Below are 27,259 nucleotides of genomic sequence, written 5' to 3' on the forward strand. Positions count from 1 at the left end.
GCATGCGATGCTGATTGGCTAGGGCTCAGTGAGTGACCGGACAAAACCCAATGACGTGACCCGGGCCGCGTGGATTGGCCGGCCCCGGGCAGTGGGGCAGAAGGTATGCGGAGAGCCGGCGGGGCGGGTGGGGTGCAGGCCTTCGCCAGGCAGTGGCCAAATGGTGGGTAGGTACAGGCGGGTCGGAGGTGAGGGGAGGTTCGAGCAGCCAAGGCTGCCGAGGAGAGGGTTGACCAAAGAGGGAGAAGGTGGGGCCGATTCCCTGCCGAGCCCTGGGCGATCCCACTGAGGCTGGAAAGTGGCTGGGGCGTGCATGCGTGCGTACGGAGTCTGAAGGGCACTGCTGGGGAGTACAAACGCGCCACAAGCTAGGGTAGTCCTCAGTGGGGACATTTATATGGCATTTCTAAAATCCTGGCCACAGCCCTATGGGAGAAGCTGTCCCCACCCTCAGCACTGTCATCCCCTTTGACAAATGAAACTGAGGGCAAAGCGGGTGACTTTAATTCAGCTTTACATACACGAGTATGCAACCTGCGGATTAGAATCATGCGGCAGGGTCACCCGAGTCTGTGGCTCCAGATCAAGGGACACACACTTAAGCACCTAGACCAGTAGACAGCGTTCCTGTCCCCTATAACCTCGGCTACTCTGCACCCTGGAGGTGTAACTGGGCCACTCCCATCCCTACATAATTCTCTCCTCCCAGTCCCTATTCCTAAGGTCAGCTCTTCTGTTCTTGCCCAACACCGGTGGGGCCTGAACTCAGGCTTTTGGAATGGAGTTTTTATCATGGATTGTATTTGGAACTCCATTTAGGCTTCAACAGTGCATTGCTGCACAGTATTTGTTGTGGACATCACCAAATCAGGCATTATACATCTAAATACAAGCTGGTGTGGTGCACAGTGCATGGTCACACATCCCAGCTTATCTGTGTTCACAACAGCTTTACCTTAGAGTGCTTTAAAGATGTCATGGTGTCATTATGGTCATTGTTTCATTCACCCCTCGTGAATCTGCTTTAACTATACCCACACACATACACATTCAAAAGAGTAAACGGAATTATCACATGACCCAGCAACTCCTAGCTTTATATACACCCAATGTAAGTAAAACTATAATCCACAAACTTGAAAAGGAATGTTCATAGCATTATTCACAATAGACAAAAAGTAAAAATCCAGATTTCTACAAACCAATGGACAAAACAGTCTATACAGAGGATGGACTATTATGTGGCCATAAAAAAGAATGAAATTTTGTAACAAGCTCTAGTGTAGATGAACCTGAAATACATTATGCTAAGAAGCTAGGAGACAAAAAGGTCACATTACTGTGTGATGCCATTCATACAAACTGTCCAGAATATGTTAAATCCCTAGAAACAGTAAACACGAGTGGTTCCCAGGGGCTGGGACAGTGAATGGGGACAGACTACTCAGGGGTACAGTTCTCTCTGGAGTGATATGAATGTCCTAAAATGAACCACAGTGATGGTTATAGAACTCTTTGAGTATGCTAAGTACCACTAAAATGTATTCTTTAAATGGGTGAACTGCATGGAATGTGAGATGTCCAGTTAAGTGAGGTAAAATTTTGATTTGCATTCTATCAATTTTCTGTATGACCCTGTAATGAACTGTTATTTTTATAGAAAAATGTCAACTATTTAATATTTACTTGGCTGCACCAGGACTCACTTGCAGCATTGCAGCATGTGGGCTCTAGTTCCCCAACCAGTGATTTAACCCAGGCCCTCTACATTGGGAGTGCAGAGTCTTAGCCACTGGACCATCAGGGAAGTCCCTGGTATTTTTAAATAATTTTGTATTTTGATACATTCGATATATTTTCTATCAATTATATCAACTATTTTAAAAGTTTTTGAAGTTTTATGAAATAAGCATACTATCATGCTAATTTTACAGGCCAGGGAACCAGCTTAGTGAGTTAAAAAAGCCAGGAACAGAAAGACTAGGCCCTGCAGACGACTCAGTGGCAGATTGGTTCTTCCATCTCTACCACACATTCTAGAACAAAAACCCCTTGATGACCAGTTAGTGAGAATGATAGAAATAAGGATCACGACATACCAGATATATCCAGCCAACTTTAGTTTTGAAGCTCTGGTCTATCTTTCATTTATCTAGCAGGTATTCTCTTGTATTCCAACCACATGGTTTAAATGCTCTGACCTAAAATAAGGAGTTGGCTCAGGGCTGGCTTTTCAGGCTGCATACTGTCCTTTAGTGGTCTACCTCCTGCCTACTACCCTTTCCAGGGCTTGTTGGGGACATGGATCTCTCTCCTGGTTTAAAGAACAGCTTCTTCCTTATTTAGGATTTTATCAAGGAGAAACAAAATCACACATACAAACAAAATCACACATACAAGGCACAAACAGAGCAAAGCAAACAGCTAGCCAGTTAGTTCTTCATTGCTTTATTAACGTCAACTTTAATATTGTCAGTAGATGAGTACAATTGAGCTAACAGTTTGGCTTTGTCATTGGGTAAATAAGACATTCCTGAGATCTGACCAGAGAGCACAGTGTGGAGGTCAGACCTAGTCATGTCCTCTCTTCACAGAACAGTCACTTCAAACAGCACAGGACATCCTAAGAGCTTTCACTGCTGCTCCACAGCCTCTGCACGGGAGCGGAGGGATGAAGGCAAACACCAGAGGAAATTCCCCATTAACTGCAGTCACACAGTACCTGGAAGGCTGCAGGTAGGACAGCAGCACCTGACCTCATGCACGGGCCATCAGTGGGCAGCATGGTGGTATAACGCTGCCCAACTTGGGCGACTGCAGTCTACAATTCAATTCACATGTTTTTTTTACTTATGAGGAAAATGCACACATTTAAGAAACTGTTACCTTATGTTGGTCTCTACCCCAATTATCTCTAGTCTCATCAGAAAACTTGCTATCAGGTGGTTGTTTTGTTAGCTATTCTGTCACTTCAAACTTTATCTTATAATCCACTTTAATGATTCAAAGGTAAGAGTTATACACGCACACATAGTTATGGCTTAACAAGAAAGCAGTTAACTTGCACTGTTTTTAAAAAGAATAAAGCACAATAACATAGATTTAAGTGATCATTTGGCAACAAGCATAAACATAAGGTAAGGTAAATAGGCCAATCTGTTAGTCAAAGCCAACAGCTAAGCTATTTCATTAAAATTCGTTCCACAGCCAATATGATGTGTTTGGAACTGATTCCAAACATATCCAGCAGGTCACTGGGCTTCCCGCTCCGAGGGATCCCTGACACTGCCAGCTGATGGACCATGATGTCAGGCTCCAAGGAGACGGCTGCACAGACGGCCTCCCCGATACCACCTGGAGAAGCAAGGGATATTAGCATCTATTCTGGAAGTAGTCAGCCAGCCTCAAAACCCCATCATGTAGAGACCTTTGAATATGTGGTTCCCAGGGAGAAATGTTTCTCACTAGGCACTAATTTATAAACAACCGTTCCCTAACTGGCCAGAAGAGTTCTCATTCAAAAGTGCAAGTCTTAAAATTGCTCCCATCCCCACTTATGGCAGGGGTTATCTCCACTGGGGCTCCATGGATGCAAGGATCTCTGGAGCTCAGATTCTCAAACCTGTCAGGAGCCCAAGAATTAGCTGCTGACTTCAGAAAGGCCGGCGTGCAAGGCTGGCCTGGGGGTGGTGCCCAGGCAGTAGGCTGGTACGAGGCCTTGACATCAATGAGACACTTTACCTATTGCCAAGAGTGGTCTCTGTTCCTCAGCTGTTGGCACCACAGTGTGGTTTGTGGGGCTCACCTGCTTTCCTCTGGGAGCTGGGAAGTTTGGCACGTGCCTGGCAGCCATCAGCCCTCAATAATACTCGCGGCAATGAGTCTGGAGTGGGTTCCCTAGGTCTCCAGGGGGGCATCTATTGCTGCTGGTTAAGGGAGCATGCTGGGGGACCCCCAAAGGAGGGAGGGGGGTGGGAGGGAGGCAGGGAGGGAACCAAAGGAGTGGGGGTCTTCACCCCTGACCCGTGTCTTCTGCCCTTGGGGGTCCCGGTGTATGCCTTTTCCTTTGAGAGTGCTTCCCTGCAGACCACAGGCTTGCTCTGGAGCCCCTGACACACGAACACATGAAGCTCCCCACTCACTCCTCTGCCCTACCTGACCTTCCCAGGCCGAACACTGCCCAGCCCCCTCTCCCTGGTCATACTTCCTGCATTTGCTGTGTTCTCTGCTTGCAAGGTACTGTCTGCATTTTTGCAGGGGGCAAACTATGAATCAGTCAATACACAAGAGCAACTGTGAAGCTTCTTACGATCCCTCCCGCCACAATGCCAAGTTAGACATTCCTCTGTACTGCCACTGAGCCACCCAAGGACCAGGCAGGGCACACTGTGCTGAGTACACACCAACGAGGATGGACATGGGACCTCTCTTAGCCAGTATAGATGGGCAAGAGACCCTAGACCCACAGCCTTGTGAAGAGCAAGTAATACAGGGTGAGTAGTCTGCTGGAGGGACTGCCCATGGTCATGGCATACTTCTGGTCAAGGAAAACAAAACATGTTCCACCAAAGCAGACTTTCAAAATGGTCCCCCCTAAGGCTTGCACACACCTTCTGGGTAGTGATCCTCCACTGTGATAATTTGGCCACCTGTGGCTTTTGCATTGAAGATGATGGTGGCAGCATCCAGAGGTTTAACAGTAAACAGGTCAATGACACGGATAGAAATATCTAGAAAACAGCAATAACCAGCTTAGTGTATCAAGCAGACTTAGACTAAAAAGATGCATTGGGGCAGACAGGCAGCCCAACCTCTTCCAGCCCGAACTTCAGTGTTCAGCAACCCCCAACTGACCTTGCTTGGAAAGATCATCAGCAGCAGCTAAGGCTTCGTGCAAAGTAATTCCAGCTCCGACAACCATAATCTTGTCGTTCACACTTTGACGGATGACCTGGTGTTGCACCCACAAAACAAAAATGCTGCGCTTACTACACAGACTGAGTCTCAAAGTGGAGGACAGTCTGCTCTCTCGAACCTACCAATTTCAGTGCTTAATAGTTCACTATACGAAAGGCTGAGTCAGTACACTGACCAATAAGGACTGCTCTCTTTAATAAGCCCCACTTCATGTTTATTTAACAAATTTGTCTACCTTTCCTCATGATTTACAATGCCAAATCACTAAGTTCTTTTACAGTATGCAAAATGACCCTTTACTAAAGCAGGTGGATTTCCAACTGGAATGTGAAAGACAGAAGACCAGAAGCAAATTCAACAGCCCATCTGCTCTAGTGTGGACTCACCGCCACCAAGGGATCTGAAAAGGCACCACCTCTGGACTGCTTAGACCTCTTTCTGGAGGTATCCATGCAGATTGGACTCTGATGATGAACGTGCTAATGAGGGCTATTTGAGAGCATCTTTGGGTGATCTGTGCCAAGAACCCTGTATGCCCAAGTGCCCTGTGACACCCATGCATTAGTGGGCCCATTCTGTGACTGAGGAAAGCAAACCTGAGAACAGGAGGAACTTGCCCAGGGCAGGGTTGAGACCAACAGCCAGACCCATATGAATTCAAAGCCCATGCTCCCAACCATTTGCTAGTCTGTAAGCAGATAGGGTTCTCTGCTCTGTTTTTCATTGGTTTGTTTCTTTCAAAGTCACCCAACCAAAGGCATCTGAAATTAGTCTGCATTGCGTTCCTCTCTATAGGTTTCCCTGTAGCATAAGCACCACTATGACTAGATATCTAGGGCTTCAAACCACTTGCCCCATCCTTTAAGAATGTCCTAGCCTTTGTATATGTAAATATATGTATATGTATATGTAAATATACACACACATCCCTGTATGCCCCTTTGCAAACCCAGCCTTGAATTATTCATGCCATGCATATCATCACACATAATTTAACTCACATCAGGAAATTTACTTCATTTTGTCAGGATAGGACAAACATCACGGGGAAAAAAAGACAAGAGAGATGTGAAAACTCTGAAAACCACATGACTGTCACCGAGACACCCTCCCTGCCACCCCTAGAGGCAAACAGATGGCCTTGAGTGGGAGTCCATGGAACAATAGCACCTGTACTTCACACTGAAGTGAATAGTTCAGCTTTTCCATTCAGTGGAATGAAACTATGGGGGGCTAGGAACTGTTCTGAATATACCTGCTCTCCTGTGGCACTAAAGCTATTCAGGGCTCATTTATTCATTCTGAGCACTACCACTGTGAATTCTGGTGCAACCTAGTCCTTTATCAATCAAGTTGGAAGTCATGTATTGCTCCTTTAATAGTGACTATCATTCTTTTACATACTTAAGAAGAGTATTCTAAAAGGCTTATAAGATAAAAGGCAGGACATAAAACAGTCCTATGCAACATGATCTCAACTAAGATATACACCTAGAAAAAGTCAGGAAGAAAACATGCCCAAACATCTGTAAGGCCTACCCTCTAGGTGGTGGACAATCATGTATTTTCTCCACAGATGCTATTGGCTTTCTTCGTGCACAACTCCGAAAGGCAGGCCCATAGACAGCAGGTTGCTGACTGGGCTTGCTACTCACCCTTCTTTGTCCCTCATCTTCAAAATATAGCTGCTAACTATCTGTGCTTCCAAGGCTTTCTCAAGGAGACAGGAGATAGGAAGCACCCAGCAGGGCTGAAGGTGTGGCCACATCCCACAAAACCAACCTCAGGGCCACACAATGGCCAGAGGCAAGATGGTTCACGTTTGTTATATTCCTGGCCTCCGATGGGCAAAACAATAACCTAACAGATCTACTACTCATTTGAAATGGGTTCTATTATTTTTTTAGCTTGATGCTGTCTGTGGTTAACGTACAGCCAAGCAACTCAAGAGTCTTCAAGTTATTTATCTTTAAAGGTTCAACAGAGACTCCTTTCAGAAAGGAGAAAAGTTAAGTTCAGGCTGACATTGGCAGAATATTACTTTCTGAAGAAAAGCAGGGAAATATCATGTTTTTTTTTTAAAGACTAGAACAAAGGAAGAATAAAGCCTCAACTGTTGGGGCCCCTAACTCTGGCTGTAAAGAACAGTGCTCCCAACACAAACTAATACTGGAAGATACAGGAGAACTTAATTAATGCCTTACCTTGGCCTGTCCAATCGCAAAGCTTTCTTGTGGGGTGTAAATAATTGCAGTTTCTGGCCGACTGGTTCGAATGTAGCACATTCCCTAGGGTGTAAATGAACACCAGAGCCACAGTTTAGAAAATAAAACTAAATTTCCAACTAATAAACCTTAAAAGGAAGCTGGGAAGGACTGAATAATTCTTAGCATGAAAAACACAATGTGCATTTTGGAGCGAGGGATAACCGTCTCTAACCACTGGCAACAGGTCAGGTGTTACTGATCAGGAGGCAAAAGCCTGTGAGGGAAGCTGCTGGATGCCCAGTGACAAGCTCTCCATGCTATCATGCTCACCCCTTTGGGAAAGCTTCCTCAGATACACACCGATTGGTCTCAACCAAACATAAACTCGGGGCATGAGCACTTACTTACCTTGAATAGAAACCCTAAAACATAATGGTAAGCAATTTTTGTCACAACAGCATGTAATACTTCATTCTTAGAAATACCTTAGATACCAGAACATAAAATTACTCGTCTTCCAATGAGAAGATGTCAATTCTTTTCATCGTCATCACCTTGAACATATAAATAGAACTATAAACAAATACTCAAATATCTATAGAGTATTTGTTAATTTGTGTGCATGCATGCTAAGTCATGTTGAACTCTGTGACCCCATGGACTGTGTAGCCCGCCAGGCTCCTCTGTCTACGGGGCTTCCCAGGTGGCACTAGTGGTAAAGAACCTGCCTCCCAGTGCAGGAGACCTAAGAGACCCAGGTTCAATTTCTGGATTGGGAAGATCCCCTGACAGGGGGAAATGGTGAATTCTCTGTGCCACCTGAGAACCAGATTGTTGATTTACATACATATTCAAATCATACATGATAAACTAATACATTAATTTAGAAACACTGCTTCCCTTTGTTAATTTACATGCTATGAACCACTTCTGTTCAGCACATTTTTAGGAGGTAAAATTTACTTAAGTGGAGCACACCCTGAATTCTGACAAGTTATACACCATGTATCTGTCTCCTCAGTCTGGAGAGCATTTGTACTTGCCCAGAAAGTTCCCTCATGCCTCTCTCCCACCCAAGAAGCCACCTCTATTCTGATGTTTCTTTTGAACTTTCCACAAATAAGATACTGCAACACACATGAGCTTGCGCTGTATGTGCAGACATCAAATAATGTCCAGGATACACCAAGTAGGAAAGTACAGAATCATGTGAGTCCACTTAGGTTAAAAAATAAAGAAAAAAAAAGTCAAAGAAACTCATGTGTCACACACATTGGAAATGCCAGGAATGGAACCTGCATGTTGCATGACCCATCTCAACCGTGCACAGGGTTGTGTGCAGGGCTGGGGGGTGGTAGTGGTGAGGTGAGTCCAGTGACTGCTAGCTGGAGAGTTTGGAAACGTAAAGATTCTGTTCCCTAAACTTTCTTACAGCTGCAGGGTTCTGTGTCTCCTACACTGCAGGCAGATTCTTTACCCACTGAACCATCAGGGAAGCCCCTGCAGCTGGGTTCTGGACAGGAGCCAGGTTGTGTCCAACTGATGCCCCTGGGTGAGACTTCAGGAGGGGTAGGCAGGGCAGAAGTCAGACTTTTACCTTTCTAAGCAGTTTTTGAGGAGGGTGGGCCAGGGCTGGGGATTCTAGGGTTCATCTCCAGTTGCAGCTGACAACTCTCCAGCTTTCTGGCTATCACAAGGTGGCAGTCACACAGGCTGTGTCTAACACCCACACCTGGTGGCTTGTCACTGGAGCCCACTGCCATGGCTCTGCCAAGGATTCCTGGTCCCAGAGCCCCCCAGTTTCCCCCTCTTCTTGACCTAAGTTTCACCCCATACAGTTCGCTGGGAGTTTGACCTTGTTCTGCACTGTTTTTTTTTTTTTTTTTTACAATGCAAATGTGTTCATGTTCTACATGCTTCCATTACCCTTTTTGGGGTAATGGCGCTGTCTTTAAAGGGAATCCTACAGGACTTCCCTGGTGGTTCAGTGGTTAAGAATTCACCTTCCAGTGCAGGGGACACAGGCTAGATCCATGGACCAGAAGGATCCCACATGCTGCAGAGAGACTAAGCCCATGTGCCGCAACTACTGAAGCCCGTGTGCGCCCTAGAGCCCATGCTCTGCATCAAGAGAAGCCATCACAATGAAAAGCCTGCGCACCACAACTAGAAAGTAGGCCCCACTTGCCACAACTAGAGTAAGCCTGTGCAGCAACAAAGACCCAGTGCAGCCAAAAAAAGCCTACAATTAAATTACGTGTGTGTGTGTCGCTCAGTCAGGTCCGACTCTTTGCAACCCCATGGACTGTAGCCCACCAGGCTCCTCCGTCCATGGGATTCTCCAGGCAAGAATACTGGGGTGGGTTTCCATTTCCTTCTCCAAGGGATCTTCCCGACCTAGGGATCGAACCCAGGTCTCCTGCATTGCAGGCAGACACTTTAACCTCTAAGCCACCAAATTACCTGTAACAAACATCTATTACCTTTGTGATGAGAAAAGTAATATCAAACCATCAGTACCAAACTAGCAGGAAAGCCCAGACACATTTTTTGTCTGTACCAGTGTTTTCTAAGAAATACCTTGGTATTGGCCGCCAGGAAAATAGCATGCTCTGTCGAGATGGCATCACTTGGATAGAAAATCGTGCAGTTTGGAATGGCTCGGAACATGGCTAGGTCCTCCAGGGCCATCTGGGAGGGGCCGTCTTCACCTGAGAAAGCAAAACCATAGCTCAACAAAGAGACCCCAGTAGGAGCCTGCCCTCCACTGGACGAGTGACTGTGCTGTCTGCCATGGGGGCCACCATCCCAGCAGTCGCTACAGACACTGTAAGCAACACAGCAGAAGCCACTTCTTGGCCTCGAGCCTCGCCAGCATCTGGCACTCAGTGTGACTGGTACTGCTACCCTAGGTGACCCATGCTCTCTTCCAAGTACCAGGTCTCTGCCCCTGTCCTCTTCTCCGAGGAGGGTCCCTCCAGACTCTGTTGTTTCTTCTCTGCTCTTTTACCTTTTCCATCAAGAGATGAAAGTCTTCAGACTCCAGTGGTCTCTCATTTCTCATGGCTTTCAAAGTAGCTGAGCATTATAGAACATACCTTCGGGGTGCCCTGGGGGTACTGTTGGAACTCAGGGACTTCATGTAACCCAACGTACACCAGGGTGTCTGAGCTCTTCCAGCTAGGAAGGAGACTGTCACCGTGGACACTGCCTGGCCTGGGACCATTGTCTCTTCAAAGAACTCCAGTTCTTCTGGGTTGGACTTAGAACCACTTTTCCACTTGGCTGACTTTAAAACTGACTTTATACCCAGCCCCAGGAGAGGCCCCTGTGCCGGCCCTCCTCTCTTCCCTTGAATCTGGCCCACCCATAGTCTCCTTTGCCAGTCGAGCTCTCCCTGGAAGTCCCTGGGACAACACCCAGACGTGCAGTTCCAGCCCTCCCCTCCAGCCTTCTGGCAGCAAGGGTCAGCTGTCAGTCACATCTACCTTGATGACCTGCCCTGCCACAGGCATGTCAGGTGCCCCATCTTTCTAGAGTCCCCATTGCTATCCTCCACAAACACAACTCCCAGATGTTTCCTAGGCAAGAAACCACTGGGCACTGGCGTTTTGCTTCTCATGCAGTTTGGGACTCCTCCTGTCAGCGATGTTGCCGTCTTTGCTCAGGCTCTTACAGGTTCATTCCATTTTCTATCCAGTGCTAACGCACACCTCCATCCTCCTGGCTTCCCTGTTTCTCATCCACAGTTAATGCCCCGATGTTGGCCACCTTGAGGCTTCCCATTCATTCTACCTGACCAGGCTGCTTATCCCAGGAGACCCCTGGCAAGCTGTCTGTCCCAACTCAGACTAAGGCGACCAAACAGCAGGAAAGAATTCTGTGATGCCAGAGTGGCCCGATCACTACCTAGTATGTGGCTTGTCACAGAAGAGGCACTCAGGATAAGTATTTCTCAATGACTGAAACAATGGGCACTTTACAGTAATACCAGGAGATCAGCTAAAAAGTTACCCAGTTTCTGGAACTTCTGAAACACAATATGGCCCTTAAAAAAAAACAGGTTACAAATAATCAAACTAATATCACAGAACTCTATGTTGGGCAGTTCAACTGCTCACATGCTGATCTTTCTCTAAAGGAGGAGGGCAATTAAGATGATGGCATTGAGAACTCATACCTACGGACACCCCACAGTGGGACCCAATAAGATTGATGTTGGTTTGCGAGATGGCTCCCATCCGGATCTGATCAAAGGCTCGGGTCAAAAAGGCAGCGAAGGTGCAAGCAAAAGCCACGGTGCGACCACGGGTGACACATCCCAGCGCCACACTCACCTGCATCACAAAAAAGGTGAATCAGAACCTGTTTCCCAGTGTAGAGTGTATGCTTCTCAGGATCACCTATCCTTTGCACCTCCTCACCTCGCCACACCCCTCCTCCAGCCACCTACCTGGGAAAATCCCAAACCTGGCAAATTCACCGTGTCCCCTGAACACTGCCAGAAACGAGAGGAACTGAAGTCGTGGCCCCATTTCTTCAAATCCAAGCTGGGGAACCTCGGGGCACTCAAGGCTGCCCTGCAGTCCTTGTGGGTCTCCTTCCCACTCTCCTCGTCTCCTGCCTCTGTCCCCTCTTCCCACCCTGCTGAATCTCATCCTTCTCCTGCTTTCTCAAGGGGCTCTCTGACCATGCAGTTGTCCCCTCCCTTCCCACGTTACCTCAGTTTCTCCCTCAATTTCCCCTTGCACTCCTGCTCCAGATTCTGCCCTTCGTCCATGTTCTCCTTCCCAGGAAAACCTTGCACACTCTCTCATTTCCCACTTTCTGCACGTTCTCCTTCATCTAGGCCGCCATCCCCATGAGGGACCTGGAAGCTGCCAAATGCAAGAGGTCGCCTGAGTTCCTCTGCATCACATCTGACCTCTGAGGAGCATCCAGCACTAGGGACTGCCTGCCTCACTGGATGTTGCTGCTCCCTCCCCAGCTGGAGCTGCCAGGAGGTGCACCTGGACTAAGTCCTGGGGCTGAGTGCCACACTCCTCCTCATCTGCCCCCTTCACAGGGAACCAGCATGGGGTCCCATGGTGTCACTCTGATCTGCATGATGTTAAGGTCTCCTCTGTCTCTCTATTGCTCACCTCTCCTGCAAAGCCAGGCTCACACACCCTGGTGGCCTTCAAACTAGAAGATGAGTATCTCAGAGGTAAACAAAGACCTTTCAAAGGGTGCATGGCTGTGGCTGGTCTCAACATCAAGATCCTTGACTCCCATATCTGCCTGCTAGGGAAAGGGCCCAGGGCCTCCTTCCCACCATCTCCCTGATAATCACCTCCCAGCAACTAACTGCCAAAATGTATACTCTCACCCACCTCGGGTTGCTCCTTCAGTGGGGCAACATCCTGGAATATAAGAGCTCCAGAAACAGAAAGAATAATTTGAAATAATCACAGCAGCCTTGAAAAACTACAAAGCTCAAAAGACTGGATAACAAATCCTTCTGTAAGTCAGGGGTTTTCCAATTCTTCTAACAAAACTGAAAGAGAACCTAACTGAAGTGTCAATCCTTTACAAGTAATTTTCCACAAACAACTGGACATGAAAGATCACTGTGTGATTTTTGGCTTATAGCTGGAACGGGATTCAAATGAACTGAATGACGTTGCTGCAACAAAATTTTTACTCTTTCCAGCACCATATTTACTTGAATAAGGTTTTCCGGCACTTACATCATTTAAATACAAATAGATTTTGTTCTGAATCTTATCTCATTCTAGCTCTAATAAGTGTACTTAACTACTGCTACACAAGCTAAAAATTATAGCCATATCTCAATCCAGAAGAAAAAAATGGTAATGCTCTAAGGCCTGTGGATGTAGGAAACAAATTTTAAAAACCATCAATGTATATGCATAGTTTATTGCAGAATTAACAGTAAAAGGCCTTCATGAATAAGAAGTAAAATGGAAGTAAGAATTCAAGTAGAAAAACATTTAATTTCTGACAAAGAGAGCCTTCGTGTAACTGGATGATTTAAGTATTCGAGTGTCACAAACTACAACATACGGGAAGTTACATCCTCGGCATCAGTTGAATCTAGATACCAAGGATATATTTAGATGTGAACTTAAAAAATTTAATGAAAAATTTAGATGTTAACTTAAAGCTTTTAGATCTACTTAGAAAAAGACATTCAGCGGTTTGGAAAGCAAACACATCTGGAGATAAATGATCTATCCTCTGACCTACCTGGAACCCCTACCCCCAGTCTAAGAGGTAGTCTAACCCCTCAGGGCTCAGCGAGGGCTCCTATGTCCCCAAAACCCATTCCTGCTCTAGTCTTGTCTGTTTCCCAGGTGCTCTGGCCTATGCCCATTGCTAGCCTTGGTTACACCCGGTCATCTACCCTGCATGAGTCTGCATCTCCCCAACCCCACAGCTACTGACCTGGTCCAAGCTGTCATCTCTTGCCACTACCCCACTTCCCTCAACAAGCTCTTCTCCATACCAGAGTCTCAGGCCCTTCCTTCTGCTCCCTGAACAGCTCCAATCTGGGCATGCAGCAGAGCTAGCTGGGCGCTCTGCTGGGAATGCTATCCCTGGATCTGCGTGTGACGGACTCCTTGTCACTTAAGTCTCAGTTTAAATGTCACCTCTTCTGAGAGCTTGCTCCTGATTGGCCCTAGTCATGCTCTCCCTGAAGCCACCAGTTTTATCTGGCAGCACAGGACACTATTCACTTGGTGGCTGCTTCTTTACTAGGTTTTTTTTTTTCAGTTGCTGGTTGAAAGAATCAATGCATAGGGAAGCAAACTTTTTGAGGCTCAATTCAGAAAAATGAGTTGTATTTTTTTTTTCCATTAAAAATGGAAATAGGTTAATGAGACCCACTGAAAAATGCTCATATCCTTACAATTGCAGTGACCTGCTTTACTGAACAGAGGGGCTTAGATTCCAACACTGATAGGGCCAGGGAAGCACCATGAACAAAGGAATAGGCCAGCAAGAGGCAGGGACATGGTGAGATGGCTGTGGATGCCCATCTAAACAGGGCCCCTGCTTGACTCCAGCCAACTGGTGGCAGGAAGGAGGGAATGTTGTTCCAGTGTTGCCAGATCTTCCCATTCTTTAAGAAAAATCCAGAAATCTGGATTCCATATAAAAATTTCCTGACTTTAAAAAGCTGGCAACTAATTTAAAATATTTGTAAATACTGTTTGTTCCAAACAAAATATCTCTGGTCACGTGAGGCCTGCTGGCCCATAGCTTTCTGGTCAGTGCTGTTTCTGGCCTCTGCGATATGAGGGTAAATGTGTGCTATCCTCTGCACTGGTGCAGAACTTTAGAAGTCAAGGCATTTACTTGCATGAACACTGAAATATCTAGGATATATTAGGCCCCATACTACAAGGTGGAGAGACAAACCACAATCCCTTGAGGTTCTGCACCTACTGGCCACAGCCAGGCAATCCTACAACATCCCAGGGGCCACCTAGAGCTACTAGGGAGCTAGACATTCTTCAGACTAGGAGCCCTGAGGTCAGATGGCTGTAGCCCGCAGACTCTCTGGAGAAAGTGTGGGGCCATCTAACCATGCCTGTCCCAGCAATCCTGGAAGCCACCCCTCATACTCTTCCTGACTGCTCTCTACTTGTTTCCCCTGAGACTTTTTCCCTCCACTTCCTTTGCCTTTGTAAGTGGAAAGAAAAACTGTAAGGGGGGCAGGCCTCCTCGAGCGGGTAACCATTTGTCAATGAGATGACTCAAAGTGATGTTCCACACACGTACCATGTTTTGCTCAGCAATAAAACACTCGATGAAGCGCTCAGGGTGTTCTCTCTTGAATATGTCAGAGAAGGTGGAGTTCTTGGTATCACCATCCAGCACAATAACTCTGTCATTTGCATGGCCCAGCTTGGCCAGAGCCAAACCACATGCTTTCCGAGTAGCTATCTGAAAGTCAACAGGAGAGTTTCTTAGAATGTATTTAGAAGAAAGGTGAAATTTGGTAGAATTATGAATTGTCATCCTCCTTAATGAAGCAAGCAAATTTGTAATTCACCGAAAATCTCCTTTGGGGTAATAAGAAAGGACTGCTGGGACTTCCCTGGTGGTCAAATGGTTAAAACTCTGTGCTCCCAATGCAGGGGCACAGGTTCAAGCCCTGATGGGAACTAAGATCCCACATGCCACACATGCGACCAAAAGGGAAAAAAATCCAAAACAACATGATTGCTAGCCAATCTTACATCCATACTTTGCTCACTTGGGTATCAATTTCCCAAAAATAAATTTATTCTTGTCTCATTCTTATAGTTGATTAAAAACTTAAATTTCCAAACATGCAAATGCCTCTGTGACTTATTTTAATTATAAAGCTGGTAACAGGGGCTTCCCTGGTGGTCCAGTGGTTGAGAATCTGCCCTGCAATGCAGGGGACACTGGCTCAATCCCTGCTCCTAGGAGATTCCACAGCTGTGCAACAACTGAGCCCATGCACTACTACTGAAGCCCACGTGCCCAAGAGCCCATGCTCTGCAACTAGAGAAGTCACAGTGTGAGAAGCCGCACAACACAGCTAGAGGGTAGTCCCTGCTCTCCACAACTAGAGAAAGGCCATGTGTAACGAAGATACAGCACAGACAGAAATAAGTAGTTTTTAAAAATGATAATACTCACTGTAAATATTAAAAGGGAGAACTTTGGAATCATTATACAAATAATAAATAATTCTATTAGCATACTGTATGAGACTGGACTGAACCCATGGATTAATCTGGGGGAAAACTGACGTCTTTACTATATTTTTTCTATTAAAAACCCCCCAGATTTGATATTCCCTAAGAGTTAAACATAGAATTACAATTATGACCCAGCAACTCTACTCCTAGGTAATTACCCAAGAGAAAAATACAAATACACAAAAAGCTGTACACTAATGTTCATTGCAGCATTATTCACAATAGCCAAAAGGTAGAAATAACCCAAATATGCAGCAACAGATGAATGGATAAATAGCAGACTCATAAAGTTTACATATTAGATGATCTCATTTATATGAAATGTCTGGAATAGGCAACTCCACAGACACAGAAAGTAAATTAGAAGTTACTAGGGGCTGGGTGGGAATGGAGAGGAATGTTTGTGAATACAGTGTTTCTCTATGGGATGACTGAAATGCTTTAAGATTCAGTGTGGTAATAGTTGCACAACTCTGTCATATGCTAAAAACCATCGGACTGTACACTTCAAATGGGTATATTGTAGAGAAAATTTTATCTCAATAAAGCTGTTATCAAAAAAATCAGGTTTGCCTCTTCATTTATCTTTGTTCATTCATCTAAACACTCTTAAAAATATTTTTTTTAAACAGGCAATTCACATAGATGAGTACAAAAGTCAAGTTATGAAAGGATATTGAATGAAGAGGCCATCTTCCTCCTGCTCTCCCAGTTCCTCTCTCCAGAGGTAAGGGAAATGATAGGGTTGTGAAGTATCCTTTTGAGAATGGTCTACTCACAGAGCATCTCATGCATACAAGGCATGTGAGCTTTTAAAGCTATAGTTTCATAAGTACCTTAATATAGACCATATGCATTTATTTTTAGTTATTTTACATTTATTGCTATTGTAAAAAGGAATAATCTCTCAATTGTATTAATATGAGAAAACAATCAATCCTTATATATTAGTTTAGCTACAAGCTCTCTTTCTAGACTCTTATTTCTAACTTATTTTCTTATTTCTTTTCTTACTCATTCTGATTTCAATTCTCTTTTGAGTTTTCCAGACATACAACTCTACCACCTGCAAATAGGCTTGCCTTCTCATTGTTAGGATGGAGTCTTTTATTGTGAATGACCACAATTTCTCCTCTCTTAATATTGGTGAATGATTTGCATTACTAATTTGAATTTCACTGATTCTGATACTTCTTTTAAGGCACTAAAGAAGTTGAGGCTGGTGAATGTCTTATTTCAGTTCCATTAGTTCAGTTCAGTCACCCAGCTGTGTCCAACTCTTTGCAATGTCTTATTTAGAATTTTTAAATCAATATTTCTAAGTTAGGCTGGCCTGTAGTTTCTTCCTTTTGGCTAGCTTTATAACATTTTGGCTTCATAAATGACCTTCTCCATATTCAAAAAGGTTTGAAATAGCAGAGGAATTAATCTATCCCTTGAAGGTTAAAATTAAGTCACTCTTGTAAGTAACTGAACCTGGCACTTTGGAGGTATAATTCCTAGACAGTTTTCTCAAATTTTCCTAATGGCTGTTGATCTCAAGTGTTTTTAAAAATTTTTATTTTTGGCCACACTGTGCAGCATGCAGCATCTTAGTTCCCTGACTAGGAATCAAATCCATGCTCCCTGCATTGGGAGCGTGGTCTTAACCACTGGATCGCCAGGGAAGTCCTTGACCTACTTAAGCATTTTGTCTATTTTTACTTAACTTTGGTATTTTATGTACTCCTTAAGAAGGTCCATTTTTTAAACAGGTTTTCAAACCAATTAGCATAGTTTTCTCAAAATTCTCTGAATGTTCTCTCGATTTGTGTTTATCTCCTCTAATGACTAATTTTATTCATTTATAGTTTTCATTTCTTTAAGTAGACTGGATAACAGCTTATCTACTGTTTAATAGTAATTCAGAGAGCCAACTCCTAGATTTGTGTATTAATGTGACTTCTTGTTCTTTAATTTACTAACTTTTTAATCAATTGGCCTGTGTCCTTAATTTTTATTAATAAAATATACACACTTCAAACAGTTACAATAATCTCACATACTTTCTAGACATAAACACTTCACCATAATCAATGCTAGAATCAACATTCATTCTATTCTGCACACTTGCACGGGTATTTCTGTAGGATAAATACCTGTGAGTTGCACTTCTACTTTGAAGGGTGTGAACAGTTGGTGTTAACACATATTACCAAAGTACCTTCTGTTAATATGTGCTTTTTATTAATACCTTTCTTCTGCTTTTAAATTTGCTTTCTAATTTCTCAAAGTCAATTCATTTATTAGTAATCCATACTACCAGGCTAAGAAAACATAAGTAACACTCAAAATGTCCCCAAATAAATAAGGAAAACAAACAAGGGTCAGAAAAATTTCCTTCCTCCCAGGCTCACCACCTTGTTTCCTTAGGTTGTGAAGAGCCTGCCTATTTTGGATCTGCTGTAATATACCAGAAGGCAGGAGACAAAAATCATGATAAAAACAGAAAGGGTTACTCAGGGTTTCATGCCTAATTTGTTTCCTTTTTGAAGAACTGGCCTTTGGTGAACTGGTGCTCTTTCTTGTGTAAACCATGGATTAAGCCCAAAACATCAATCCAGCTAGGCCCCTGTCCTTCAAGTTTACAGAGAATCATGGAGATTCATGCACAATGGTCTGCCAGATTACAGACTGAATTTAGGAAGCAAGCAAAAGCTGCATAGCACTGGATGCAAATAAGTAGTGACTGACTGGTAAAAAAGTTCAGACCCGAGTTAACTTTGAAATCAAAGAATAAATATCAAAATAGTTAAAAGACAAGGTAAATCCATCTTTGTTGCTTATAACCTTTAGCTAAATGTCACACCACCTAAGAATTGGTTCATTTGGGGAAATCAGAGTAAACAAGAGTCCTCTGTATTTAGCAAGAGCAGAGAAAAAACAGTTTGCCTACCATATCACTGACTTCATAATCAGGTGGAGAGGTCATTTCTATATCTGAGATGTTGATTTGAGGAGAGTCTTCGACAGGGGCTTTTGGTTCGAGACTCTTGTTGGTCTCTATCTGGCTCTCAATTAGTTTGATAATTGCATCTGCTCTTTCTTTTGGCATTGGCTTTCCGTGCCAATTTTCTGCATCTTCAACACCTGTAACCCAATGGATAAAAGACATTTATTCTGTAACTCACGAGCCCCTGTTCAGTCATCTGAAAGACATTTGGAAAGGAAAGATGTCAGCCACAGAGTAAAAACCTGGCACAGGGGGCCTGACATGGTACTGCGGTGGCAGGAGACAGCCTGGACAAAGGCTGAGAGGCTCGTAAGGGGGCCACTGGCCAATGTGCTGGTGAATGGAGGGAACGGTGAGGGAGACGAGCCTGGAGACAGGCAGGGAGGATCCTGTGGGTACAAAGAATTTGAGTTTTGCCCAAAGCAAGATGGGAAAGGGTTTGGAAGTGGGTGAGGTAACTGATCAGATCCTTGTTGTAGAAAGATCACCAAGGCAGGCATATGGGGATTGGCTTGAAGAGTCTGAAGTAAGGGAGAAAAGACTAGGCCTGGGCAAGAAAGGTGGAGAGATGTGAACAGACTTGAGACATACGTTAGGAGCAGAATCAATTAGAATGGATGACAAAGTGTGTGTGTGTGTGGGGGGGGTACATAAAGGAGAGGTGGAGGCAAAGAAATACCCAGGTTTCTTACAGGAGCAAATTGGGCAAGTTGTCATTTATTGAACTGAGTGTACCAGAAGACTATTTTGAGAAGTCAGAGAATAGTTTTCTTCTAAAATGTTAATATTAACAACACACCAGAAATCACTTCCACTGCAACTATTTACACTGGAGATGAACAACTTTAGTTGTCCGCTTTGAAATCTGCAACAAGTTATGACTTTCAAGCCCCCTCCTCCCCTGACCGTCAGTTCCACAGCTGCCTTTCCCAGAGGGACCACTTTACTAGTGGCCTGTGTGTCCTCCCAGGCGGCGTGGGCACAGGCCATCGCATGCATGTGCACACATTCCTGTTTACCTATCTGCTCACACACCCTCTCTCACTCTGCATGCCCCGTGGAGATGGTTCCCTGCTGGTCTGATAACTGATGGACTATCCTCCCAGCTGCTCCCTGGTGCTCACTTGCTGGGCGTCTGGGTTTCCCGTCCCCAGCCCTGACCAGATCTGCTATTTACAAGCATCAATGAGAGTGAGAGCATCTGGCACATGTTAGAAGCATAATCACTGCACATCAAGTCAGCTGTCTGTCTGCTCAGTGAGCCTCAGCCTCCTTCCCCCTCATGTGCTGTGCAGGGGCTGACAACCCTAAGCATAAAAGCAACACTTCCTTACTTGGAATGCCCCGGCCCTTAAAGGTCTTGGCAACCACAGCTGTGGGCTTGTTCTTCATTTGAGCTGCCTGCCAGAACACCTGGCACAGTGCCTCCACATCACGGCCATCCACCACCAAAGTATTCCAACTGTCAACAGAAGTAGCAGCCAGGTTACAGGGTGAAGGGGGAAGGAGCAGGAAGAAGGTGACACCAAATAGGACAATTACCCAAAGGCTTCGCAGCGCTTCTGATAGACATCTATGGAGTGCTCGAGAGGCAAAGTGGTGCTGTGGGTCAGGCGATTCACATCAAAGATGGCCACAAGATTGTCCAGACTGTAGTGGGATGCAAAGGCCAGGGCCTCCCAGACAGAGCCTTCCGAGGACTCGCCATCTCCCACGAGGCAGAACACTCGGTAGCTGGGGCAAGTCAAGAGAGGTTAGGACCCTTCCTGGGGATCCTCTGAGCCATTCGAACAAGTACATTTCACAAAGAGAAACAGAGGAAGAGAATGAAGCAGGTGCTTCAGATCAGCAGGTTCCTATGCGACAATTTCCCTTGTCAAAGCTGCCCAAACTCAACAGCTGAGGAATTGCAGCTTTAAAAGCTTGGGCTTCATGAGATGGGCTGAACCTTTGGCTAGTTCCCTCATTCTAGCTGCAAACACTATTTCTAGGTTCTTCTTCCACTTCTCCGGGTCCAATAAACCAGAGAGGATGCAGAGAAGGCCCCTGAACACCCAAACATTCACATATACAGTTTCTTGGTAAGCTTCTTTTTAAAGCACATCTACCTTCTATTTCTGATCTTACAAATTTATTTACAATAACCATAACAATCAAAACATTCTACTTCAGGAGCATATGTTGTTGTAAATATTAAACTCCTCCACAGCAGAAACAGGAAATGTTTATAACAATAAAATATAATGCAGACCCCAGGCTGTAAGTGAACTTTTAAAAAAGTTATTAACCACACAACAGGGACTAATAGAGGCAAAAAGGAGAGATGAAAAAGGTCAACAGTCTTATGGGAAATGGTGCAGGACAACTGTTCCAGCAGTGGAGAAAGCACATCATGGAGTGTATGTTCTAGTCCCATGGTTCCCCCAGGGCACCTGAGTCTGTGGCCCCTCAGTCCCAGGTTCCAGCCCAGGTGGCCCCTCTGGAAGCACTTTATTGTGCTTTCTCCACTGCTGGTGCAGAAAAATGCTGTAAGTGAAATTTTTAAAGAGCGACTTACCATACAACAGGGACATGCCACTTTGCTGCTCTCTATCAGCAGCACCCAGACACACACCCTTATAATAAAGGCATGAATCTGTCTTTTGGAAGGTGGAACCATTCCAAAAAGAGACCTTTAATTATTAACATATAGGGGTCCCAAATGGAAAGGCGAACACACCATCTGTTCACTCTATAGTGAAGCTCACTTAGAGATGGGAAACAGGAAGATATCTATCTTGGTAAAGACTTGAATCCTAACAAACTAGTTTCTATACTGCAGGCAGCACTTAGAACCCAACCAGCGATGCCAGAACAGTTTCCTGAAATATGATTTCTTTTTACTGCTTGAATACTTGGTGACCTGAACTTTTAAATCACTGTATTCCCAAACTAATAAATGATAAACAAAGCCAAAGTGCCAGGGGCGGGGTAGTTGGAGAGTTAAATGGTTTCTGAGTAAGTGTCTTACCTGGCCTTGTCAAAGTACTTGCCAGTATACGCCATCCCACATGCAGCCCCCAGTCCTTGTCCCAGCCATCCAGTTGCCACATCAACAAATGAGAGTCTCTGTAGAAGTGACCAAATGAACCTAGATTAGGTGCACCTGCAGGGCACGAGTATCAGACCAACTTCCTAGGATCAGGCAACAAACAAAGGTTACTCTTCACAGCAGCCCCTCCCACCCTGCAAGGGAATTACTCTTCCCCACACTCACACGCACCCCAAGTCTCAGATCAACATTACAAAGACAAGGAAATCACAGGGAATCTATGCAGCTGGTGAGGGCGACTGCAGCTCTGACAACATAGAAGAGGGCATCTTCTCCACATGGCAGCCTAAGCAGAGCCCAAGAGCAAACCAGAAAAAAAAAACATCTAAACATGAGCCTTGCCATTTTCACAAGGCCTTTCATCTAGCCATGTACAAACCAGATGTTCAATGTTTTTGAAGAACACAGGCTCTTAAACAGGAATCAGAAACACTGAAGACTTCTATTTCCCTGGTTTGTAAAACTCAAGTCAACTGAGATTTGGGAAGGGGTTATGTAAAAGGTCATGCTAGAAATAAATCCCTTTCTACCACCACTCCACTGTTTCCCCCCACCCTGCTTGTACGCATAGGCTGTCACTGTCCCATGGAGAGAAGGTGCTGTCAAAGGTCTGCTGCACTGAGGCCCCACTCCCAAGCTTCTAAAGAGACACCAAACTTAAGTCAGTGCTTCCACTGCTACCATCTCAGCCTGTCCACAGACCTCTCTCCCTCTGTCACTGCAGTGGCCTCCCCACTTCCCTCCACAGTCAATTCTCAACACAGCCACCAGGCGGAGCATGTTAAAACCTAAGCCCGCTCCTCAATCGCTGTGGAGAACTGTCCAAGGTCTTGCCATCTAATGTCAAGCAAAGCTCAGGCTCTTGCAGTGACCCCTATCACCTCCCACTCTCTCCCCCACTGCCCCAGGTGCCTGGTGTCCTGGCTGTCTTCTGAATGCACCAGGCACACACCTGACTCAGGGTTTCAGCACTTGTGCCTTCCTCTACCCCCAGAGTGCCCAGTGCTTAAGCCTAAGTAGGGGCAGAGCTCACTCCTTTCAACTCTCAGCTCAAATGTCGAAACCAAGACCTTCCTGGACCATCTCTTTCACCTAGTACTTCCTGCCCCTACACTTCCTTTGGATTTAGGATTCTTGGCCCCTCTGGCATGCTAGCTATTTCTGGGTTAGTTTCTTCTCTGTCCCCTCTCTCCATTCAGATGTCAGCTTCATTCAAGCAGAGACTGGTTAGTGTTGTCGCTACAGGATGGCTGAATGGTACTTGTGAGTTCTCGAATCCCTCTCCTGTCTTGATCCCCCCTATGGTTCTCCTCCTCCTGGGGCTCCTGACCTTCCTCCACGTGCTTCGTGCCCTCACTCTTTTTCTGTTTTGCACCTCTAGCTCTGACAACTGTCCCATGAAATCCCTCCTGACAACCTTTCTAACTCTGTCTTCTCCCCCACAGCTTCTAGTTTACTCCTATAACAAGCTCTGGCTCCCAGGTGCCTTGCATGCCCTTGGACCAAGCCTGGGCTCTATGCTCAGACCAACTGCACTTCCCCCAGGTTTAATGTGGCAATTAAGTAAGACCACCCCCACAAGGCTTTGCTTTCTGGGTATGATGGTGATAAAATCCCCCTCAGGCAGCAAGAGACTGTAGGACTGATTGAGGAGACTGGCGGGGCATCAGCATGTCTGCTGTGGTGGAAGCACCCTTCCCATGGGTCCCCTTTTCTTTTCCAAGAATTCCTAAACTGTGTGGGGACACACAACTGAGGCAGCCCAAGGCCAAGAATAAAGATGCACTCAGTGTGCCAAGGGCAACCAGAAAAGAAAGTCTTCTCTCCCAGGTAGCATTTCTCGTCTTTGTTCTGACACAAAGCACACTTCAAGAACAAGTTTACAAACAGGCTTTTTGGTTACTTCCCAGGCCTGCTTCACTGAAGAAAACAAGAGTTTGTGAAACAAAAACTAAGGCCGTGGTGGTGGATGGAGGGATCATGAGCACCATGAGGGCTCCAAGGGAATCCGAGCACTTCAGTCAGCACCATGGCCAGGCCTTAGCAGGTGGCCTCCATCTGTAGTTGTCTGCATAGACACTTGTGCCCTGGGAGCATGGATTATGAAGATCCTGGTTTAGCTCAGACAGTAAAGAATCTTGGCCTCTAGCAAGTCCATTTACTCTATTCCCGACCAGAGCTGAGATGGACTATGCCCAAGTGTTTTCTCTTTTCTTCTAACTTTATCTGCTGCATAAATCTGACAAACACACTAACTCTGGTAGCTAAGCAGTGTCCAGCCTGCGATTGCATGCCAGAAAGTCACTCTATACTTCTAAAGCTAATGACTCTGATTATATGACAGCAGCGGTTATGAGATAATATAGGCATTTTTTTGGGGGGCCATGTTGTCCTGCTCGCAGCTAACTCCTGGACTAGGGATCGAACCTGCACCCCTGGCAGTGGAAACACTGAATCTTAACCACTGGACTGCAGGGAATTCCCACATCTCTCTCTCTGTTTGGCTGCATCCCATGGCATGGGGTATCCTACTTCCCCAACCAGGGATCAAACTTGAGTCCCCTGCAGTGGAAGCACAGAGTATCACCCACTGGACCACCAGGGAAGTCCCTCTTTCCTTTTTTTTAAAACTAGAGCTCTAGGGACTTCCCTAGGAGAAGACGATGGCACCCCACTCCAGTACTCTCGCCTGGAAAATCCCATGGATGGAGGAGCCTGGTGGGCTGCAGTCCATGGGGTCGCTCAGAGTCGGACACGACTGAAGCAACTAACTTAGAGACTTCCCTGGTGGTCGAGTAGTTGAGACTCTACGCTTCCACTGCTGGGGGCATGGGTTCAATCCCTGGTCAGGAAAGTAAGATTCTGAATGCTGCAGCCACTCCCCCACTCCACTCATAACCAATAAACAAAAAACCCCAAAACCAAACTAGAGCTCTAAACAGTCATACTTTATATATCTATAGCTATTCACTTTTTATAATGAAGGAAATCTAAACTTACAGAAATGTTGTAAAAAGAACACAATGAAGTTCCCCATATTCTTTACCTAGATTTTATTAGCTATTACTAATTGCACTTGTCTGCTTTATCTCTCTTCCTCTACACACACCTTTTATTCATCCTTGGGCAAACCTCACTTGAGATTACATTTTAGACACCAAGACAAGGGTCATTAACTACAGCTCCAGGTTCTCTGCCCGTACTCTGCCTTCTCTTTACTTTCCACTGCCTAGATCTGGGGTTTCTATTTGCACATGATGTTCTACCAGTTAAGTTCTGAATGCTTTGCTCAGAACACAGCAAACCTTCAGACAGCATCAAAAGAGCTGCTTATTCTCCTAGGTTGATCTTGTTTTTAACATTCCTTTTCTTTCCTGTCCTCCAATGTCATGAGGTACCTGGTTACCATATCTAGACTCATGAGAAACTCCCTACTAGTGATCTGCAGAAAAATGGAAGAGAAAGCTGACTGATCGGAGTGGGATGTACCTCCAAATCAAGCTCAATGTTGCCCTCCTCTACCCAGGTGGCATAGGATGGGAGCAGCATGACTCTGGGTAGGGGGGTCTTAGTGCCAGATGGGTTAAGATGAAGTACCAAAGGAAAACAGGGGCTGCCAGTTGCTGCAAGTCATCCTTCCCACTATGCAGTTTTTGCTAGAACACCTTTTAGATCTTTATGAGTTGCCATGGTCTGAATGTTTGTGCCCCTCCTTCCAAATCTCTTATGTTGAAAATCTGAAGCTGAAGGTGATGGTATAAGGAGGTGGGGGTCTTTGGGGAGTGATTAGGTCATGAGGGCAGAATACTCAGCAGTGGGGTCAGTGCCCTTATAAAAAGGGAAACCGTTTTTCCTTCCACCGTACAATACAATGAGAAGTCTATAACTAGAAAGATGGCCCTCACAAGAACACAACCATGTTAGTGCCTTGTTCTTAGACTTCTGGCCTCCAGAACTGTGAGAAATAAATTTCTATTGTTTACAAGCCACCTAGTCTCTGATGTTTTGTTACACCAACCTAAACAAATGAAGACGTGAAGCAAAGAGGGAAGAACCAAAACGATAAACAGAGGCCATCTCAGGCCTCGTTGACATATGGTGGCTTTGAAAATGAGTATCTGAACTGGCCCTAGGTTCCTGTGCCAGCTTACCTTGGAGAGGACGAAACGGTCATTGTCTGGGTTCTTCGGGTCCGTTTGTTTATACCTCATGACGTGGAAGAACAGCACAGACATGATCTCAGCAGCACTGCTGCATGATGTAGGGTGGCTGGAAGACATGGCACAGGTCATTTCTCACAGGCAAGTGACTCACCAGGGACACACACAGTGCACAAGGAGGCCTTTCAACACACGGTCTCCTCAAACCAAAAGCAGCAGTCATTTCTTCCAGCCCCAGAAGAATCCAGTCAAGGGAAAGGGATGCTAAGGCACTCAGTGACCCCCTCAAGCTCACAGCTTTTAAGGATGCTTTAAGGCCTAGTAATCTCACAACTCCTCTCCCTGAAGAGAGCAAGGCCTCATAGACTAGCCTCCTTCTATCAGTGGAGTACCGACATACTTGGAGAGGTTCACCTGATGACTCTGTAAATATCTGAGTGTTATTTCACTTGAATTCATTTGTGGTATCATTAATCAGAAATTCCATGAAGCAGAAATAAACCCACGCCTATGTGGTCAACTAACTTTTGACAAGGGAGCCAAGAATATTCAATGCAGAAAGAACAACTCTCTTCAACAAACAGTAAGGGAAAAACTGGATATTCACGTGTAAAAACATGAAACTGGACCTCTAATACCACTCACAAAAATTAACTTGAAATGGATTAAGACTTAAATGTTTAACACTGGAAACCATAAAAATCCTAGAAGAAAACACACTGCACTAAGCACCTTGACCTGAGTCTTGGTGAGGATGTTTTGAATCAGACACTAAAAGCAAAAGCAAAAAAAAAAAAAGCAACAAAAACAATAAAATGACAACAAACATAAACCAAGTGGGACTGAATCAAATTCTTGATGGCAAAGGAAACCATCAACAAAATGCAAAGGCAACCTACTGAATGGGAGAAAAGTATTTGCAAATCACATATCTGATAAGGTGTTTACATACAAAATATATTAAAAACTCACACAATTTCATAACAAAACAACAAAAAGTCTATTAAAAATGGGCAATGGATCTGAATAGGCATTTTCCCAGAGAAGATAGACAGCCAATAGACACATGAAAAGGTACTCAATATCACTGATCATCAGGGAAACTGCAAGTCAAAATCACAATGAGATAGCCCCTCACACCCATAAGAATG

The 27,259-nt window shown here is 45.1% G+C and overlaps 1 protein-coding gene and 1 long non-coding RNA gene across 4 annotated transcripts in view; one reads left to right on the forward strand and one right to left on the reverse strand.

Annotated features, from left to right (window-relative positions):
- The first annotated feature begins 76 nt into the window (after window positions 1-76).
- LOC138930361 (uncharacterized) lies at window positions 77-14,952 on the forward strand. 3 transcript variants are annotated; one of them, XR_011446171.1, is made up of 4 exons: window positions 77-163; window positions 2,595-2,736; window positions 11,266-11,477; window positions 11,974-12,890. It is a non-coding gene; the product is annotated as an uncharacterized lncRNA (long non-coding RNA). The 3 variants fall into 3 exon arrangements; XR_011446170.1 differs by having other exon boundaries at window positions 92-167; window positions 11,974-14,952; XR_011446169.1 differs by lacking the exons at window positions 11,266-11,477; window positions 11,974-12,890 and adding an exon at window positions 5,223-5,361 and having other exon boundaries at window positions 92-167.
- The window catches only part of TKTL1 (transketolase like 1), a 28,419-nt gene continuing 3,587 nt past the window's right edge, over window positions 2,428-27,259 (reverse strand). Inside the window, exons 2-13 of the mRNA XM_070290436.1 lie at window positions 26,100-26,217; window positions 21,868-21,965; window positions 20,400-20,591; window positions 20,192-20,319; window positions 18,801-18,994; window positions 14,913-15,077; window positions 11,305-11,461; window positions 9,705-9,835; window positions 7,122-7,205; window positions 4,855-4,951; window positions 4,611-4,730; window positions 2,428-3,354 (exon numbers count right to left, since the gene is read on the reverse strand). Coding sequence (XP_070146537.1) covers window positions 3,182-3,354; window positions 4,611-4,730; window positions 4,855-4,951; window positions 7,122-7,205; window positions 9,705-9,835; window positions 11,305-11,461; window positions 14,913-15,077; window positions 18,801-18,994; window positions 20,192-20,319; window positions 20,400-20,591; window positions 21,868-21,965; window positions 26,100-26,217 — 1,657 coding nt within the window. The 3' untranslated portion in view covers window positions 2,428-3,181. The remainder of the gene's footprint in view (window positions 3,355-4,610; window positions 4,731-4,854; window positions 4,952-7,121; window positions 7,206-9,704; window positions 9,836-11,304; window positions 11,462-14,912; window positions 15,078-18,800; window positions 18,995-20,191; window positions 20,320-20,399; window positions 20,592-21,867; window positions 21,966-26,099; window positions 26,218-27,259) is intronic.

Source organism: Ovis canadensis, chromosome X (genome assembly GCF_042477335.2).
Source record: "Ovis canadensis isolate MfBH-ARS-UI-01 breed Bighorn chromosome X, ARS-UI_OviCan_v2, whole genome shotgun sequence".
Lineage (NCBI taxonomy): Eukaryota > Metazoa > Chordata > Mammalia > Artiodactyla > Bovidae > Ovis > Ovis canadensis.